The sequence below is a fragment of the Xenopus laevis genome, chromosome 1L (genome assembly GCF_017654675.1).
Source record: "Xenopus laevis strain J_2021 chromosome 1L, Xenopus_laevis_v10.1, whole genome shotgun sequence".
Taxonomy (NCBI): Eukaryota; Metazoa; Chordata; class Amphibia; order Anura; family Pipidae; genus Xenopus; species Xenopus laevis.
In genome coordinates this window covers 92,541,368-92,563,096 of record NC_054371.1, presented here as the reverse complement: position 1 = coordinate 92,563,096, position 21,729 = coordinate 92,541,368, and the positions used below count along the sequence as shown (strand labels likewise).

At 36.4% G+C, this 21,729-nt stretch overlaps 1 protein-coding gene across 10 annotated transcripts in view; it reads right to left on the bottom strand.

Moving 5' to 3' along the window:
* Window positions 1-4,504: 4,504 nt before the first annotated feature.
* The window catches only part of LOC108711543 (WD repeat and FYVE domain-containing protein 3), a 244,162-nt gene continuing 226,937 nt past the window's right edge, over window positions 4,505-21,729 (bottom strand). For 9 of the 10 annotated variants that reach the window (XM_041591303.1, XM_041591310.1, XM_041591297.1 and 6 more), the window contains 7 exons: window positions 16,883-17,062; window positions 14,465-14,647; window positions 14,238-14,334; window positions 11,324-11,656; window positions 10,223-10,334; window positions 7,911-8,108; window positions 4,506-4,863 (listed from right to left, as the gene is read on the bottom strand). In XM_041591303.1, coding sequence (XP_041447237.1) covers window positions 4,743-4,863; window positions 7,911-8,108; window positions 10,223-10,334; window positions 11,324-11,656; window positions 14,238-14,334; window positions 14,465-14,647; window positions 16,883-17,062 — 1,224 coding nt within the window. In that variant the 3' untranslated portion in view covers window positions 4,506-4,742. Of the gene's footprint in view, window positions 4,864-7,910; window positions 8,109-10,222; window positions 10,335-11,323; window positions 11,657-14,237; window positions 14,335-14,464; window positions 14,648-16,882; window positions 17,063-21,729 lie in introns of all 10 variants that reach the window. The other variant, XM_041591320.1, reaches the window with a different exon arrangement.

Sequence of the window (21,729 nt, the reverse complement as noted above, 5' to 3'; positions counted from 1 at the left end):
AGATTGCCAGTTTGTCAAGATGGTGTTGCAAGGATGCCACATCCTGGATGGAATTAATTGGGCTGGATAATTTTGTGTCATCTGCAAAAACTGATACATTACTTACAACACCCTCCCCTAAGTCATTAATGAACAAGTTAACTGTCTGACTGGGGTGTCCATGGCTCATCGGGGCTGTCACCTCGTGGGCCCACCAGCCCAGCCAGGGAGACCCCACCCTAGTCACAACCCCCCAAAGACACTTCCTCTTCTTGAAGCTGCAAATCTGCAGATGCTGCAATCTAATCTCCCCTAGGGCAGTCAGTGGGTCTGGAGTAGTGGGGGCCTTCCAAGTTTTCTTCTGGTCAAGTCCAGTTTGACATTTCATATGTAATTTAACACCATATCATTGAATGAAGAGAATAAAACAGAATAAAAGCCTTTAATTTAATCAAAGACACAGATAACATATTTTGATGGTAAGTAGCAGTTATTTGTAATGAAAATCTTAAGTTAAATAGCTGACCTAATGCATTTAGTCATGTATTGTAATTGTGTTACGCTTCTGTTTTTGCTTTGGAAACAGATATACATAAACAACCAGATAGTACAGTTTGCACACAAGATAGTAATTTTCTCCAGGCTGTATACATTTAACCACCAAAAAACAGACACTGGATTCTGTAATACAATACAAAATTCCACACTTCATTCTTAGCCATTTATTCTCAAACAAATTTCCACTGCTGTACAAATAAATGGCTGTGTATAAGGGTGTACAAGTTAATAACAGCACAAAAAATATACATTGTACTGACACAAAAAGTCAGCTTTGTTAATAATCCATGCAACAAGTAACCATACTTGCTGAAATTAAAAATACTTCCTAAAAATTTTTTTTTGCTTCTTTCAACCGCATAAATATTTTTATACATTTTTTCCCGAGTTTTTGTTAAAATCAAAGTCAAAATAATACAGAACAAAAATAAATTTGGCTGCTACTGTTTTCTTACATAAGAAGATGCAAGATAATTATCTAAAGTGTTCCTCTAGAGCAGTGATCCCCAACCAGTAGCTCGCGAGCAACATGTTGCTCTCCAACCCCTTGGATGTTGCTCTCAGGGTCCTCAAATCAGGTGCTTATTTTTGAATTCCAAGCTTGAAACAAGTTTTAATTGCATAAAAACTAAGTATACTGCCAAGTTGAGCCTCTTGTAGGCTGCCAGTCCACAAAGGGACTACCAAATAGCCAATTATAGACTTTATTTGACACCCCAAGGGACTTTTTTCATGCTTGCGTTGCTCCCCAACTCTTTTTACATTTGAATGTGGCTCACAAGTAAAAAAGGTTGGGGACCCCTGCTCTAGAGAATAGATGCCTCTTTTACAAAGATTTTCCTATTTTAAGCATGACAATACATTTGAGTGCTAGCTACAGATATATACGGAATAATATGAGGCTATGTGTACCAATATGATAGGCAGAACAAAGCATGTGAGCATGAAATTTACAATAGAAGATACACTGGTCAATGTTCTTAAATGACCTTTAAATTCAGATTAGATCAGGCAGAACATAATCTCATGTATGTATATATGTATAAATATTTATATTTTTTTCTGTACAAGTAAATAAAATGCAGCTGCAGATAGTCGCATCTGCATTCGAAGCAAGAGAAAATAAACTGCATTGGTGAAAAGAGATGTTTTTAGGATAGAAAGGCCATGATCAAACAAAGTTTGCACTTAGAACATATCCTAGCACTGGACCTACACCTGCTGTTGTCCTGCAGCTGCAAATAGTTAAAATGCCTAACTTATAAGGGTGGGCTTTAACAACCCTATGCAAATGTTAGTGTCACTCAAATTTAGTAGTTCAGCTACTATACAGAAATGTATATACAAACTTAGGAGTCTTGCATGATATTCCACATGTAAAAATCAACAAGTCCCTAATGCATAGCCTGAAGCACAAATATATCACTGGGTAATAATCCTGCTTCCTAGTTGTTTCCAAGCTTTTTGTAGCTGAAGTCTACAACTTCTGGTTCCCCCCAGATATTGCTGGGCTAAAGCTCACAACATCCTCCAGCACAGCTTTTAAGATGTTGTGCTCCAGCACAGTCAAGAAAACAGCACACCCATTACTAAAGAAAAAAACAATGCTTGTGTAGACCATGAAAAGTTCCCAGATTTAATATAAAGGAAACTGGGTTTTGTAAATTTAAAAGCATAAGCCTATTTAAAACTTTTTTTTTTCAGTCCCTGCCTCCCTCCCACTCCCCAAAGTTATTTTTAAGTGTTTCACCAAACAGAATCTAAACTTTTTCTATGTGTCATGTGACTTTTAAGCTCTCGGCAAATGGACATGACAATTTTCTATTACGGATGATGCATTTTTTGTATTGTTCCTCAAACCTGAATATGCAAATCATGACTAAGCATTAAGCTACTTTAATGGAGAATTTGGTATTCAGTTGAATTAAAATTGATTATAAATTTGGTGCACCCCTAAAAAAATACTGTACTAATGTTTTGCTCTTACAATTAACCTAGGCCATACTTTAACTTGATATCAAAAATTAAAAGCTAGATTTTACAATAGAACAAAAACATACCTAAGGCATAAATGTGATCTTACAGACCTTAGATTGTTTAGACAAAATCTAAATGTATATAAGTAAAAAAAAAATCTTAACGGCTTCTTGCATTTACTGAATGAGAATTTGTATACACAAAAATGAATTTTTTAATGTACATTTGCATCTGGCAATAATAAAGAACTAATGATTTTCAAAGTTACAACAAATACATTTAGCACCACTGAAAAAAAAAACCATTGCGTAATTTTTACTCAAGGAAGGTACAGTGTTGCTTTCTAGGTAAATGTAGGGCTAGAAAGATAAGTAGTTCATAATAAGTCCTTTCAGGCTGTGAGAACTTTTGCAGATTATAACCTACTGCTCCTTCAATCATTATAACATTACTTAGATTTGCAAATAAAATCAGCATATCAAACACTTTCAATTCCATCTCTAATCTGGAACAACTGTTCTGAGCTAAGCAGAATCACAGGTTCCCCTATTACTGGGATGGCTGCCTGGGGAAGAAAAGGAAGTGAATGGAGGCAGCACAGCAGATTTAGGGTGAATGTTAATTAGCTATGCTTCGTGGTCCTTGAAGTTCTGCATAAAAGACAGCTAGGAGAACACTAGTCTGCAGTCCACTGTATTTCTAATTTTATAGAATGCCTGAAATTGCAATACTGTTAACCCTGTAAGGACCTAAGCAAATGTTGGAAGATTTAGTGGTGCATAAATTAGAGAAGTCTGAAAGCCACTAGGTAATGACATGTACAGAATGCTGTTTTCAATCTGCAAAGTCTAAATGAAGAGGAAGAGATACTGTAAACACCACTCAAACATAAGCCATTTTGCAGTAAAATTCAATATTTAGTATTGCATTTTGCTTTAATGGAAACAATGATCACTTTTATTTTAAAACGTCAAGACCCTATATATACTGTAGCTTTATTGCACTAATCAGAGATAAATACAACTGACAAACTGACATTTGTGATCAAACATTACTTTAAAAAAAGAGGGCAATTAAAATAAAAAAAACATACAATGTAAAAGTGCACAATAACTTTACAAAAGGGAGAATTAATTTCAGTTTACTGCATTCCTTTGTGAATTCTTAGAGCACTTTTTCATTCTCTAAAAAATGAATATTCTGGTAAATACATATTAATATTTTGCTTTAATCACTTTGTCATGGTTACAATTAACTTTGGAATTCTACCATAAAAAGCATAAGGTCATGCCACTTCATTTGGAGCAAGCAAGACTGAAAATTCAGTTTGCTAAAAGGCATATTATTGTTGGTTCCCTTTATCAAATATAATCCCTTATTTGCAATTTACAGAAGACTTCCACACTTTGAGACTATTAAAACATCAAAGGACAACAGATTTTAAGAGATTACTTTTGATCAGCCATAGTTTGCCGTTTTGATATTTGGAATCAAAAGGAATTATATTGCATTGGAAAAAGTGTTCAGTAGTTGTTTATGGGACTGAATGAAAAGAGTATTACAGAATATTACAGCATAAGAAGAAGGATATCACTTGATTTCCCCTCTTATATAATAAGTTATTAAAAGGACTGCTTCCTAAAAAGACAGAAAATATTTACAATAAACTGTAACAATGCATTATGTGTTTGCTGCCACATAAGAATACTGCAAAGTTGAGTAGTTTCTGCAGAAACAGAAAAATAAAATGAAACAGCAACAGAAATATTAAATATTGTGTGTGTGTATGTATATATATATATATATATATATATATATATATATATATATATATGTATATATATATATATATATATACATATATATATATATATATACATATATATATATATATATATATATATATATATATATATACATATATATATATATATATATATATACATATATATATATATATATACATATATATATATATATATATATATATATATATATATATATATATACACACGATCTTCTGGATCCTTTTGGGTGGTCTTTTCATAGCATAAAACCATAAGCAATCAGTGTGCAAAATGATCCCTTTTTTCTTGCAGTGCTCATAACACAGTACAAAGATAACATGTAAACTGGAATATTTTTTCAAATGCCTACATGTGTATAGTCTGTATGTTGTTCCAGAACTAAAATGGATTCCTCTTGTTACTCAATAAAAACAAACACTTCTAGTTCCTTGTTGCCTCTTCTGTACCACATTCATGCTGCAAGTTGTAGTAACAATTTTGACACACACGCACTGGAGAAGAGATTTTCAGACGCTTGATTTCGGACTGGAATCGGCTGCACCTATATGTGGGATAAATAAAAAGGGAAGACTTTTTGTGACTCTAAGAACATTTGATATTGCAAATTATAAGTGGTATGGTATCTGAAAAAGTTTTGTACCACTTTAGGAAAACATACTTGTGACATTGCATAAGACTGTGAACAATTCTCTAAAGAAACAGGCACCATGCAGCCTAAGTTCTAGCCATCCTATACACCTTCTTTCCTTCTGGGTTTAGAAGCACTTTCCTCAGTGATGTTCACCATGGTTATAACCAATTCTTAAGGTACATTAGCAGTTGATATGTGCTTTTTCTGGAATGAGTGGAAAGGGCACCTACAGTACAGCAGCCAGAAAGTCGCTATGCAGAGGGCTCTTACAATTTTGCTACCCATGAAAACAATTTCCAATGTCTTATGTTATCATGTTAAACTGGCATGATCATAAATCCCCAACAAGTTATCCTTCATGTATTGTAAACAGTATCAGCTTTGAACAATAAACTAAATGTTATAAAAACTTGCTGTGATTATCATATTACTAAGCACAACTTTTTGCTTTGATTAATCAGTACAACATGAAAAAAAGGGCCTCTTCAAATTGAAAAAGTGAATTATTTTTGCTTAGTAAGAGATAAGCTTATCTGGGTTATTATGGTTATACTATTTTATTTGATGTGTTGTTTTACGTTTTATGTTTAATTTAATAATAGTAATAATGCACCTTTAAAAAAAAAATCAGTTTGGAGAGAGAGAGAGTAACAACAGCATTAAAAGGTATCTCTAGTTTTCAAATGATCTGGCAATCTGCGCCAATGTATTTCAGTTTATATGAAGCAGCAAAGGGCTTGTTTCAATTACATCTGGAGCTTTTACATCAATGTAACGTTCCATGAAAATTTCCCTTTACTTTATGAAACTGTATCCTGTATAAGGGTGAATAGTACAGAAAACTCTTAACTGGCTGCAAGGGATAGTATGATTCACTGCCCAAAAACTATTGAAAGTTAATTAACCCAATAAAGTGAATTTGCTAAAGTTATTTCTGGTGTTTATACAAATGGCCTGTATGTGTCACTGTGCCCAGACTTATACTGTGCATACTTCATACAGCTTAAAAGTGAAAGTGAAAGTTACTGTGGTGTAATGGCTGTCTGACTCTGCTAATAAAGCACTGTTATACTCTCCTCATCCTCGGCTCTACCAAAACATAACAAATGGCGAGACGGATGGCTCTTCTACCTCTGCAGCAGCCTACACCTTATACTGCTTGGATTTGTATGTTTGAAAATTACATTATTGCTGCTGACCAAGGGGAGATTTCTGCTGCTAGAAAGGGAACTGCTGGGAATGTACAGATTGTGAATTCAACACTGTGGCCTAATACTGCACAGTCACAGGCAAAATACAGTGCTAAGGAAAGGGATTCACTGCAAAACTGTGCAGCAAAAATACTGCTTTCGCTGTGGTTCAACACAACACAATACAAAATCATGTTATATGTCCTGCAAATGCTTTACGGGGCCGCAACTGCACAAAAGTAGGACATTTTGCCAAGATCTGCCGAAGTTCTGCTAAATATGTTCATGAAGTCACTACTACAAATGTTACAGTATTAAGTGTGGATAAAGCTGGTATATTTTTTCCAGACAAGTTTATATGCAGTCAGTGTCAGTGTACTGCTTCTGCTGACAAGGGACACTCCATTAACCTGATGCTTGATACAGGTTCAGCTGTTTCTATGCTACCAAAGGATATTTTCTTGAAATACTTTGCAAAAGATCCGCTTGTTGCACCTGCCTTGAAACTGGTCATTTACTTAAAGGATCCGATCCCTGTGCTTGGTTGCTTGCCAGTGACTGAACAATTTGAATCAAATACTGCAAAATGTGACCTTTACATTGTGAAAAAGGGTACTGCTATACTTGGAAGGGATCTCTTTGCTGCATTAAACCTACAATTAGTTGATGGTCTCATTACTACAGCACCAGTGCCTGCCACACAGCCAGTGTCTAAAATTTCACCACAAAACAACACTTCACTGGGTTGTGCAAAGAACTTTGTACACAAAGGTAAGTTGAGACCAGATGTAAACCCAGTACCATTCCCTGATTCAGCATGGGAAAAACTTGCTATTGATATTGTCGCTCCTTTTACAGATGCTCCTATAGATTGTAGATTTGCTATAATCTTGATAGACTATTACAGTAAACGTCATGAAATTGCATTTGTTTCTCATATAACATCAGATACAGTAATAACATTTTATAGTCTTCAGCAGAGAAGGTAATCCAAAGGAGTTAATATCAGACAACGGACCACAGTTTGTCTCATATGAGTTTGAATTGTTTCTGAGAGAGAGGAATATTGTGCATAGGAAATCTTCAGTGTATTACCCACAAGCAAATGGAGAAACTGAGCGATTCAACAGAAGTCTGAAAGAAGCACTACAGACAGCAAACCTTACTGGGAAATCTTGGAAAGTATTTACAACAGAGTTCCTACATAACTACAGAGCAACGCGCCATGCAACAACTCAATCATCTCCTGCTGAATTATTACATGGCAGACAGATGCGCACTTTCAGCCTGGATTTTTAGTCAGAATTAAGAAACCAGGAATACTGGAACAAGGACAATCTAAATTTACTACACCACTTGAAGTGAGACACCAGCGAGGACCAACTGCAATGGGCCTGAAGAAAGTCAACCTATAAGGCGTACTGAGAGAATCAGAAAACTATCTGCATGGACCCAGGACTATGTGATTTGAATAATGTATATAATTGCTTTAAGATACATTGTTGTTGTTTATTACATTTGCCCAAATGCTTTCCTACTATAGGGGGAATCTGTGGTGTTTATACCAATGGCTTGTAGATGTCACTGTGCCCAGACTTATACTGTGCATACTTCATACAGCTTAAAAGTGAAAGTTACTGTTGTGTAATGCCTGCTTGACTCTGCTAATAAAGCCCTGTTATACTCTACTCATCATCTGCTACCCAAAACATAACATTATTCTCTCAAACATTAAACACCAGGTTAGTGTGATATAAAAGCACTTACTTTTGGCAAAAAAGCTGCCCACAGTTCCTGCAGTGGTGTCGTCTCTCTGTGAGTGAGAAGCGCGCGGCACATCCTGAGCAATTATCCATTCCTTCATCCTTCACCCAGTGATCTGCTGCAGATCTCCCTGGCTGATCACTTACAGACCAACTGAACACTCTGCCTCGGCTGTCCCCTATTAATATTCGACTGTGATCCCTACAGAAAGGAACAAATAATGACAGAAAAATGCCTTAGCAGAAAATAGGAAAGATGATTGTAGCAACTGATATGTTGCATAAGGCTCGTGCCACACAAGGCCCTACTCAGGCATTAGCCTTCTCTCCAGTATGCACTCATAACTGTTGTGTTGGCTCAGGTGCAGGCAGAGGTGGCTGATTTCAGTGAAGAAAGAGAGTGTTTGCATTCAACTGCGTGTACTTGCACCTGAGCCGACACAACGGTTCTGGGTGCAGACAGGAGAGAAGGCTGATGTCCGCGTAAGGGTGGATTTTCAACCTGCATACTTCAGAAGGCCGGTTTCAGCCCCGAGTGTGGCACTAGCCTTATGATAATATTGGGCATATAGCTGGATGTGTGTGTTACAGTGGTGCAACGGGTAAGCTTACAAGTATGTAAACTTCTGTAAAATAGGTACACAGTATTTTCACCCAAGTGAATAAACCAGGGGAGCATGGTAAGTTTTAAATGACAATTGAGAGGTCCAGTTAATGAAGTGCAGTAAGAGGACTTGCAAGCCAAAGATTTCAAATCTTATATTTATCTGGCATTTGATTTATGAGATTTATCCATTAATCTAGTATTAGGGTCTGTTTAGACAGCACACTAGCAAGCCCATTATATTGCTACTGGGAGCTTTAAATGCCTCCTCCCAGTCTTCTTGGTCAATCTGACAAACAGAGTCCTGCCAGGCCATTCTAGAATGCTGGATGCATGTAATATAATGAAGTTTCATAAGCGTGATATAGCGTTTAGCTATCAGGGCTTTGGAATAAACGGATTGGTTTTAAATATTTTATGGCATATAGCTTCTTGTGTAGCTTGCCATAGCTAGCAAACCTAAACCACACAAGACAGATCCCCTTCTTTCCATAATGGACATGTTGGGTTTTTGAAAATAGTCCTTCTTTCTACTTTTCTTTTCTTAAAGAGATACGGACACCAGAAATCAAACCTTTTTTTTCATCTATCATAACATTTTCTTTGCATTCTATTTATAATTTTGCCATAAAAGTATTTGTCCTTTGCTTTTACATTACCTATCTGATGCCCCCATGTTCATCTATGAGGGACTGCCATATTGTGCAGCAGAAGTCTGTTAGCATTAAAAACTCTGACAGGCTGAGAAGGGACAGTCAGGTTGGCAAAACAGTCAAGTTTAGGAACATTAAGAAACAATTAAGCAGCCCTATCAATGAGAAATGATCAACGCAACCAATAGATAGTTTTTAATGTACATTATTATTTTGAAGAATAATTTTTTAGTGTCAGTATCACTTTAAAGCACCCCAACGTGCAGGGGACTAGTGGGCATATTAATAAAACTACCCTGAATCTAAAGGCAATGAGTTGTACTGTTGGGCCATGATGATAGATCAATGCTGCATGAGCAACATAGTTTTACATAGTACTGGGTCTGCAACAGTGGGAAATACTGGGATAAACCAAATTCACTTTTTTTTGCTCATCTGGGTGAATAGTAAATCCTCCATGAATGATTCATTCAACTCAGGAACCAAATCAGGAATCATATTCCAATTACCATAATCCCAAGAACACTTTCTGCCCCACATAATTTAACATAGCGATTTGGTTTTGTTTTGGTCCCTAGAGGTGACACAGCAGCTCTATGTGTTGGGTGTTTTTAAAATAACCAGACTTGACTTGTGGTTTATTTGCCCTTCAATATCAAACTGCAGTTTAAATTAAGTCTAATTTATAATATACTTATATACTTATTTATTATATACTGTAAGCAAATACTCTGAGTAGTTGAACTGAGAACAGTTCTCCCTTGAGTTCTATGGAATCACCTAGAAATAATGCAAGTTTGCATCTCTTCAAAATCTGATCACACCTGAAAACTGAGAGCCAAGTTAGTCAGAGCTGCTGTACTGTTTGACTTGAAAAAATTCTACTACCCTAGATGTACATTTTTTCACCACTAGAGGTGCTAAGCTACAGCAGTTTCCAGATGGAGAATACATATACCAAGGCAAGCAACATGGGAGCTCTACAAACTATATATACTATATTGTTACATGAGGGTTATTAATTAACGTATGTGCCAAAATGTTGTAATCACCACTTACTTAGAAATTCCAAGGGCAGTGACTTCTGCAGGATGAGCATTGTCTTTTCGATCAAAGGCCGTGTGCATTGTTAGTTTGCTCCTGAATACCAGCTGTCGCTCCCACCTGTAACCTAAATAAAGGGATTATATAATAGTCTTATAATAACAGGGTATTTATAATGTCCTGTCACAGATTTATAGCACATTGAAGGGGATGTTCGCCTTTTGTAAAGTCCTACCACAAGTGGTAGTGGACTTTGCAAAGGAAGCACTTTTATAAATACATTATTGTATTGAAAATGGATTGTTTGAATATTAAAGGGGAAATCCACAAGTGGGTATGGGAGCCCTTGCTTCACCAGTTAAATGCAGAGAATGGCAGAAGGTAAGAATCTTCTGTAAGGAAAGAGTGGCCAATAAGATCACTGCTGTGTGAGTAAATGAGAGCAGTCCAGACATGCGAACTAGCAGATAATATCATTGTTCAATCAATTGATATTCTCTAGGAAGAAGCTTTTAATGAGAGAGGAAACAAAGTTGTACTTTTTGTGGAAGACCCATTTCTGAAGAAGCTGCACATGTTGCTACGATGGTGCCAAGGCTCTGGACAATATTTTGTGAGAACTAGCACATAATATCGCATTCTCCTTACACAATATTCTTACACACTGCTGATCTTTGCATCTGCATTTAGGGAAATCACTGACTTTAATTAATAATATTCATATATTTAATTTTTTATTCAATAATGTACCTGGCATTTGGCGTACTTCTTTTGCAAAGTGCTTCTTTTGCAAAGTGGATGTTCCATTTGCAAAATATAACATCCCCTTTAACTTTTGTCTGTATATATATATTTTATGCATGTCATGATTCTAGTTCTGTGCAACTTTTTACATGTTGTGGGCAAGTTATTTGTTATACCACATGTTTGATGCTGGATTATTTTAAAATAATGTCACACACACACAGCCCTTAAACAGACTGGGGGTCAAAATGCCTTTGAGGGCTAGAATAAGCCTTCAGTTGCACAGCCCTGCTCTAGACTACTAAAAAGCCCAAGCAGGTTTATTCTGACTGACAGTATGTCCAAAATATAGAAACAGATAATGCTATTTACCAGTTTTTAGTTTGTTGTAATGACGTATATCAGTCTGGCATGCCTGCCCACCACCACTCTGAATCAGTGATAACTGAACTTTACTCTGGTTCTCTGAATAGTTGACAAAGACAAATCCATCTTTTTCATCCAAGCTTAGCTGATCTGACCATCGTTTGGAGTCATCAGAGCCGCTGTCCCCTGACCAAGCTGTTAAACCAGCCCTGGCAGAAGATGCTCTCGGTCGGTGACTGTCCTTACCCTGGGGTTGGCACTCTTTTGTTTTTGTATCTTGACTCGCACTTTGATCTTCAGCATCAGATTCGCTGCTTTCATCATCTTGGGCTTCCTCTCCTGAAAGTAGAGAAGAAGATGTTAAAGGACAAATATTACTTAAAATTTTCTTGCAGCCCATTGCACCTCCTAGGACCACAAAAAGGTAAGTGTGTTTGTGTTGGGGTGGCATCAGGGCAGCACTGGGCACATAGAACTGCCCCTGATTACAACTGACAACCTTCAGATCTGGCACACACATATATATATATATATATATATATATGTGTGCCAGATCTGTATATATATATATATACACACACACACACACACAGTCAGTTAGGCCCATAAATCTGTGGACAGAGACAACTTTTTTTCAAATTTTGGTTCTGTACATTACCACAATGAATTTTAAATGAAACAACCAAGATGCAGTTGAACTGCAGACTTTCAGCTTTAAGTGGGTTGAACAAAAAGATTGCATAAAAATGTGAGGAACTAAAGCCTTTTTAACACAATCACTTTATATATATATATATATATATATATATATATATATATATATATATATATATATATATATATATATATATATATATATATATATATATATATATATATATATATATATATATATATATATTTTTTTTTTTTTTTTTTTTTTCCCACTGAGAAAGGTGCACACCAGGATTTTTCAGTTAAAACTTCATGTTTATTAAATAGGTTTAAAAAAGGAACCGGCCAACGTTTCGGTCTTTCTCTAAGACCTTTATCAAGATCAAGGGTCTTGATAAAGGTCTTAGAGAAAGACCGAAACGTTGGCCGGTTCCTTTTTTAAATCTATTTACCGTATATACCCGAGTATAAGCCGAGTTTTTCAGCATCCAAAATGTGCTGAAAAAGTCTACCTCGGCTTATACTCGGGTCAGCGGTACCCGACCCGAGTAGCTGAGATTGCAGTCACTTTTAATCATTCCTATACCAACAGTACACTTGGGGAGAGACTGCAATATCCCACAATGCCCTCTGTTGGTTATATGAAAGAATAACAGTGCGCCCTCTGTTGGTTATATGAAAGAATAACAGTGACTGCAATATCACACAGCGCCATCTGTTGGTTATATGAAAGAATAACAGTGACTGCAATATCACACAGGGCCATCTGTTGGTTGTATGAAAGAATAACAGTGCGCCCTCTGTTGGTTATATGAAAGATTAACAGTGACTGCTATATCACACAGCGCCCTCTGTTGGTTATATTAAAGAATAACAGTGACTGCAATATCACACAGCACCCTCTGTTGGTTATATGAAAGAATAACAGTGACTGCAATATCACACAGCGCCATCTGTTGGTTATATGGAAGAATAACAGTGACTGCAATATCACACAGTGCCCTCTGTTGGTTATATGAAAGATTAACAGTGACTGCAATATCACACAGCGCCCTCTGTTGGTTATACGAAAGATTAACAGTGATGGCAATATCAAACAGCACCCTCACATGGTAGTGGGACAATGCACACAGTAATCTGTTTGGCAATTCTCTGTCACCATCAACTTTGCAAAGAAGTCCGGTTGATCGCTGGGGGGTCGCTTTGGCAGAATGTGCGCTGCTGGGAGACAGGGCTGTAGTTGTGTCTAGGCTTATACTAGAGTCAATAAGTTTTCCCACTTTTCGTAGGTAAAATTAGTTACCTCGGCTTCTACTTGGGTTGGCTTATACTTGAGTATATACGGTAATAAATATGAAGTTTTAACTGAAAAATCCTGGTGTGCACCTTTCTCAGTGGAATATGGATAATGCAGCTTTTTTAGGGTAGCACCCAGGTATGCGATTCATTTTTTGGAGTTACTAATGGATGGTGTGCGCTAGGACTTTGAATCTATATATATATATATATATATATATATATATATATATATATATATATATATATATATATAAATATATATATATATATATTTTTTTTTCCTTTCTTTCTTTCTTTTCTCTTTTTAAAGCAAGTCCTGTGAGTACTGTGTTATTGCTGTATAAAGCTTACGGAATAACAGGGTCTTTTTAGACAGAGCATCGCTTAACATCAAAAATAAACCCATGTTTGTATTTATTTAAAATAATAGGTATAATACGTGTCATATTCTTTGTGCTCATGATGAGCAAAGGTATATATAGGTATTTACTCCTGGAGTTAAGATGGTTAATATTCACCTCCATGCATTGGCAAACACTACTAATAGAAGTAATGGTAAAGGATAAAGACACAATTCACTTACTACACCTTCCCATAGATAGCAATATCACCTATATATTTGTAGATATATATATATAGATATATATATATAGATATATATATATATATATATATATATATATATATATATATATATATATATATATATATATATATATTAGAATTTTTTAAAAAACATTTTTTTTTGATTTACACATATAAATCCACAAATGCAACAGTGTGTTGCTTTTTTAAATATTTAACCTTTTTCAGTCACTCTATGTATAACTAGTTATGACAACATTATTTATGTCCTTAACAAGATACAAAAATCAACTTAACATCCTGCGCAACACTATAGACGCACAGCCAATATTAATGCAACTTTATCTACCTAAAAACTACAAATGGTCATAAAAATAATTACCTAAATGTTCATCTTGGCAGTCATCGGGCATTTCCATAGTGTCTGCAGGTTTTGGAGCTGGTGTCTCTGGTACTTGCAGAAATTCCATTCTCCAGAACTAAAGAAAAAACAGATGCATCTTAACACATGCTGTATGAATTTAAAAGAGTTTGAAGTATGGAAGACACATGTTCAAGGGACACCTGTCTTTTTTTTAATGTAATAGTAAAATTAGCTCTGGTACTTACACGGACAACTCCGTCTGAATGGCCTGTGACAATAACATTTTGTGTATCCCACTCGTTCATCTCAGATACGCAGCAACACAGGATCTGTTGGCTTCTTCCAATGAAGGTATTCACACTGACGATAGGATTCCCATTAATGCTCCAAACATGGATGTATGTGCCTGCACAGGACACTATATCACCCTGTGTATAGAACATGTTAGATGTTAACTACTTTGTTGTGCTAATCCCACTAATCCAGTTTACTAAAGCTCCGTTATTTACTTTACTTAAATAAGGTGATCCTCCACCTGGTTATTATTATTATTATATGTACATATATATGTATATATATTATAATCATTTAAATTGTGTAAAATTGTAACATAGCTTCTGAAAGATACCCACCATGCCAATGTGTAAAATAAAGGCATAATGGCTAGAGGTCTTGTCAGGACACAAAGGACTCACACGTGCAAAGCATAGCACTGCTGCCTTCAAGGGCTGAAGCCCTGGGTATGTTTTCTGCCAGGGGGTAGCTATCTGCAAGGAGTTTAGATTTTCACCCCATGCTACATACATAGAGCATTGACTAGGTCCAAGTTATGACTAAATTAAATACATACACAATTTCGTTTTACACTGGTGTCATTATTTATGTGTGTAAGGGCATAAAGGAGGGCAGTTTGACCTCAGTATGAATATGAAGGCATTCACAACACTGTTGACATTCACTTATGGGCAGATTTATCTAATTATGAGATACAAGCTCACACCACAGAATAATATTTATCAATGGGTGAGCTTTAGAGGTGACCATTTAATAAATACAATTCTAAAAATCCCATAGGAATGAATAGAAAGTGAATTTTCTTTGATGAGTTCTAAACTCAAATTTTGTTAAATCTGCCCCTTAATGTTACTATGTTCCTGATTAATTTAATAATGAATGAACTTTAATTTTCTAATAAGACTGGAAAAGCATATTGACAAAGTTACAGGGTTCCCTATTCATCAAGATATTTTAAAGGAAAACTATACACCCAAAATTAATACTTAAGGAACAGATAGTTTACATCATATTAAGTGGCATATTAATGAATCTGACCAAACTGGTATATGTATTTTAGCAAAACTTGTCCTTTTACATCTCTTGCTTTTAACCACCATTTCATGATGGTCTGTGTGCTGCCTCAGAGATCACCTGACCAGAAATACTACAACGCTAACTGTAACAGGAAGAAGTGTGGAAGTAGAAGACAGAACTCTGTTTGTTAGTTGGCTCATGTGACCTAACATGCATGGTTTGTTTGGTATGTTTGTGTTCACTGTGAATCATACGATCCCAGGGGGCGGCCCTTATTTTTTAAAATGGCAATTTTCTATTTATGATTACCCAATGGCACATACTACTAAAAAAGTATATTGTTATGAAAATGGTTTACTTACATGAAGCAGGGTTTTACATATGAGCTGTTTTATGCAATATTTTTTATAAAGACCTACATTGTTTGGGGGGTATAGTTTCCTTTAATATGTTTCTAAAAAGGAGCTGAAGTAAAGTTCCTTTTCTGAAAAAACAGCTTAAAGTAACATTAACAACAAAAATGAAAGTGTTTTAAAGTGATTAAAATATAATGAATAACTGAAGCCCTGGAAAAACTGGTGTGTTTGCTTCATTAACACTACTATACTTTATATACACAAGCTGCTAAATGACACAGGTCAAATACAGGATAACAGATAAGGTCCGTGGAACACCATTATATTCTATGTATCATATTGACCAGCTTTTTATATACATCATAGCAGTGTTTCTGCAGCAAACATACCAGTTTTGCTAGTGCAGGGCAATAGTACATATTCGGGGGGGATGTAATAGAAGTCACAAAGAGCAAAACAATTTGCACAAAAAAGAATAAAAATTTGCATTTCACAATGCATTGCAAATTTTCATTGCCGACTTTCAAGAAGTGCTTGAAGGTGTCGTAATCTTATGGAGCAAAAAAAAAAAAACAACTTTTTGAGTAAGAAGTTTTATTGCATCCACTGTGCACTGGCGCAAACAATACAATTCGCAAACCTTCTTCCACTGTCGAAAGTGGTCGCTAAACAGTTTCCAGGTTTGCAAAAGCTATATATTAAATTCACGCAAAGGAAAATTTGTTCGCACAGAGGCGTCATTTTTCACATTGCAAATATTTTAAAATACTTAAAATACTATGTTTGCCCAGGAGCAGTAACCCATAGCAACCAAAAAGATGTTTGCTCTTAAACAGGTTACCAGTAAATGCTACCTACTGATTGGTCGCTATGGGTTACTGCTCCTTGGCAAACGTAGTGCCTTTTATTACATAACCCCAAAACTATTTTACTTAAATGTTGGTACATGCATTAAAAAATTTATACAAGTAATAAAAAACCTTTGAAAGTACTTACCGTTAACTCATTGATACAGAGAGCTGACACAGGGGCTCTGTGTCCCCTCAGTTGTGTTACAAATGCAAGCTTGTTTAGGTCCCAGATGATGCAGGTGCGGTCACGTGATCCACTTACAACTATATGATAGGCTAAAGATGCAGTCAAGCAGGTCACTGTGTCAGTATGGCCAATTAAAGCCTACAAGCAAAAAGTTAGGGGTGTCTGATTAGAGATTGTTTGCATTTAACTATATAATAGCATCTTCCATTTAACTGCATGTGCACCTAAGCTCAAATCAGATGCAAAAGCACTCAAAATCTTTTATGTCAGGATGTCATCAAAATTACATCTGCGCTCAATTCTATAGGTGCAAGTACACTGTGTCTATTGATTCAAGCCGCTGTGGCAACCCTGGAGCTACCACCACTTTCAAGTTTCAGGGTTCTCCTGTATCAGCAGAGACACTGCATGTGATTCATCCAAACTCACTGGCAGGGTGCATTGGAGCTTTATGTCAAACTGCACAAGTGTAAAGAGGTTTTTTTTCACAAGTTCTTTTAATGAATGGTACAGATCCTCTTTCCATTACTGCCACTGTTGAACTACACTTTTCAATTGAGCACTCCCAGTCTGCTTGGTGTCTGTAATCAACTGTCAATACTCCACCACTAAACAAGCCAAGAGTACTCGTATAATAATAATAATAGTATAACCATGTGCAGAAATCTAAAAACATAATTTTATTTATAAGCACATTAAAGACTGAAATAAACCCTAACCCTTAAACACAAAGCAAGGAATCATGAGGGGCCCCTCAGCAATAATATTGCTTCTAAACACTGGATTATTTTAAGACTGGTCTGACCAGAAGTCAATTCATTGCAGTAAAGACAAATGTCTCCTACTGTAGGAGTAAAGGTTCAAAGGATTTGTTGGTTACCAGTCATTTAGAAGTGGGATCTGGGTGCCTTCCCCCATGGAAGTTGAGAAAAATGTCAATATGTTAAAGGGATAATGTCATGGGAAAACATCTTTTTTCCAAAATGAATGAGTTAATAGTGCTGCTCCAGCAGAATTCTGCACTGAAATCCATTTCTAAAAAGAGCAAACAGATTTTTTTTATATTCAATTTTGAAATCTGACATGGGGCTAGACATTTTGTCAACTGCCCCAAGTCATGTGACTTGTGCTCTGATAAACCTCAATCACTCTTTACTGCTGTACTGCAAGTTGGAGTGATATCACTCCCCTTCCTCCCCCCCCCCCAGAAGCCAAACAAAAGAACAATGGGAAGGTAACCAGATAACAGCTCCCTAACACAAGATAACAGCTGCCTGGTAGATCTAAGAACAGCACTCACTAGTAAAAACCCATGTCCCACTGAGACACATTCACTTACATTGAGAAGGAAAAACAGCAGCCTGCCAGAAAGCATTTCTCTCCTAAAGTGCAGGCACAAGTCACATGACCAGGGGCAGCTGGGAAATTGACAAAATGTCTAGCACCACGTCAGATTTAAATTTTTTTCCCCCCATGACAAGTATCCCTTTAAGAAATCAAATACTTTCACAGGAAAATCAAGGACAAATGAAATAAAATATTTTATTTATTGTCAGATGACTCATGTGGTATACCTTTATACATGCCCCTGTGGTAGCATACGGTATATGTAGGCAAAATATAGAGAATGTTCAAACACAGGGTACATGGACATGTTCTGGATATTCAAAAATTTAATATACCAAACATTTTCATTGTGTGCATAATGGTCAATTCCATGAGGATTTTGTTAAAAGAATTGACAGAATACATGCAGGTATGAGAGAAGGAAATCTTGATAAAAATACAGACACAATGCAAAACTGAATGGTTATTCAGACGCAATACATACAAAACCTCAATTAGACTGAATGATTATATAAATGCCTGAAAATTCAATTTCTAGCAATTGTGATATATCTACACTGCCTATATTGAAAATAGAGATGTTATAAAAAAAAATTGTTGGTTAAACAAGTGTGTAGCAGTCATGAAGTGTTGAAATACAGAGAGACGGTGTAGGTTTGATATGATTTTGATGAATATGATTTTCTTTCCTATTAAGCATCCAATGCTTCTCTAGCTATTTATCTATTTCACAAGTGCTAAACTGATTGCACAATATTTATCCAGAATATTCTGATTGTATATTTATTTCTTAAGTGTCATGCTAATTGCACAACTTTCATTCAGAACAATACAATGTATTTTGGGATTCGGACTGTGGACTTTAGTGTGGCCTATGGAAGTTATGCGTGTCAATTCAGACACATTTAACTGAACACAAATGGCCCCACCTTATGTACAAACAGGTTACTAAGATGATGCACTGGCCAGCAACACAATAGATACAATGGACACAATAATCTTTATATCTGAATTATCAGGAGGGAACCATAGTCCATTAAAATTGAAGGTGGGATATTTTCCCCATTTTTCCACATACTATACATGTTGAGTTATTGCTGAGGGGTTATCAATAAAAATTGCTTTTAAGATTGCTGACTATGGTTATATTATTATTGTAACAGAGAACACTTTTGGCTTGCAGGAATAAGTCTTGTTTAGTGGCAGAGTATTGGCATAACTACTGTGGCAAACGTTGCATAACAGCAAATGCATTAGCACTTAATAATTGAGCCCTAATATGGCCTTGCTGTATTGGTGCAAGTAAATATTCAAAAAAAAACAAAAAACTGGAGACAGTTGTGTATTTGCATAAGTTGTGTTACGTTTTATAAAGTTAATTACCTTTGAAGGATGTTAGAATGTTGCAGCCTTGGGAATAGTGGGAGGAGACTGAGAAGCTAGTCTCTCTGTGTGTGTGAAATAAAGATGGTGAACTGATAACAGCCTGTCTGCATTACTGGGATATAACAATGTTGACAAGGACATCTTAACCCTCTGTGCATCCCCCTGAAAAGTTTCTGCAGCACCCAGGAGAGCCTGCAGTGTCTTGAGATCTCTGGTATGAACAGTTTTCTATAGTGATGGGCGAATTTCTCCCGGTTTGCTTCCCTGAAAAATTAGCGAATTTCCTGCAAAATTTGCGATTTTTGCGGAAAGTTCACGGAAAAATTGTGAAATTCTAACGTTTTCACAAAAACATCTTGAAATTGGAAAGTTTTCACTAAAAACGGAAATTGGCGCCGGTGATTTTTCACCGACAAATTTTTGCAGTAGATTCGCAAAGTTATTCGCCAACGGTGAAACTTGGACATTTTCCTCTAATTCGTGCCAGGCTAATTTATTCGCCCATAACTAGTTTTCTATCTACTTACTGGCATCTGGCCTGGATGAGACCTCCCCTGAGAGGAAAAGGGCCCTGTACCTTCACTCCCTGGGCTCTGAAGCATATCGCATTGTCGCAACTCTGGGAGCAGTTTCCTCATACACTGCCACAGTACAGGCTCTGGAGAATTACTTTAAACCTGCCCCAAATGCTTTAGTGGCCAGAGTTCAGTTTGGCAGGCACTGTCACACTGAAGGGGAACTTTTACGTCACTATGTTGCAGAGCTGAGGCGGCTAGCAGTCCCTGCAAATTTGGTCCCGTGCACGATGAAAGTATTAGAGACCATCTTAATGAAAAAACTACAAATGCTAAACTTAGAGAGAAGTTGCTTATGGAACCAGATACACTTACATTACAAAAAGCTGTGAAGCTGAGTTGCCAAATGGAAATGGCTTTGCTGGAGGCCAGGAATATGCTGCCCCCTTCAGGAAGGAGTGAGGTCCCTGTTCATGTACACAAGCTGAATGACAGTACATCTAATGCACACTGCTTCAATTGTGGAGGCAGCCGCCATAAAGGTGGCATGAAACTGTGCCCAGCACAAGGGAAATGATGCAGGTGCTGATTGAACCACTTTGCTAAATTCTGTGTTCAGTGGCAGACACACCAGTTCATAATCTAGAACAAAATGACTGTACACCTGATAATAGTGAGATTAATACAGTGGGTAAGGATAATGCAAATTTCAAACTCTGCCACTGCGTTATTACCCATTAGGCAATACTCCACCCCTTGTTGAAGGGGCCACTGAAATATGCCAAAGTTCAGCCCGCACAAGCAACTTACCTAGGCATCTGGATGACTATGTACTTTATAAGGTTTCCAGGTTTTGAAGCATAATAGAGGGGGGAGATGATGTGTATTTGCATAAGCTGAGTTAAGTTTTATAAAGTTAATTACCTTTGAAAGATGTTAGAATGTTGCAGCCTTGGGAATAGTGGGAGCTAGTCTCTCTGTGTGTGTGAAATAAAGATGGTGAACTGATAGCATGTCTGCATTACTGGGATATAACAGAGATGCTAGGTATGTTGGTTCCTGCATAACTGACTAGACCAAATGCCGTGCTTTTGATCATTAGTTTATATGCCAACCTAGTAGTTTTCTAATAAAGCATTTTGTCTGTTAATTATGTTAAGACAGTAGCCATGCTTCGGTATAGCATTTCCCTCATGATACACTAGACATGCTACATTAAAGGAGATCTAAACACAAAAAAATCAATTGATGTAAAATTACTCAGTGTGCTTTTCTAAGGACTTGAGTACTTTACAGTTCTATTTATTTTTCCGATTACAGAAATATATGCATTTTTAGACTGCTAATGCTTTTGGCAAGTGCCTTCAAAGAGAGCCATGACTGCTATTAACAGCCTAAAACAGCAAATATCACAGACACGACTTCAAATAGAAAATTAATGTAAATTGCAACAGTACTTTGAGTTTATACCACTTCATTTTAGGTGTTAAAGGAGAAGGAAAGGAGAAAAACCATACCTTGCTCATAATATAGTACTCCCCCAGACCTCCTGAACCG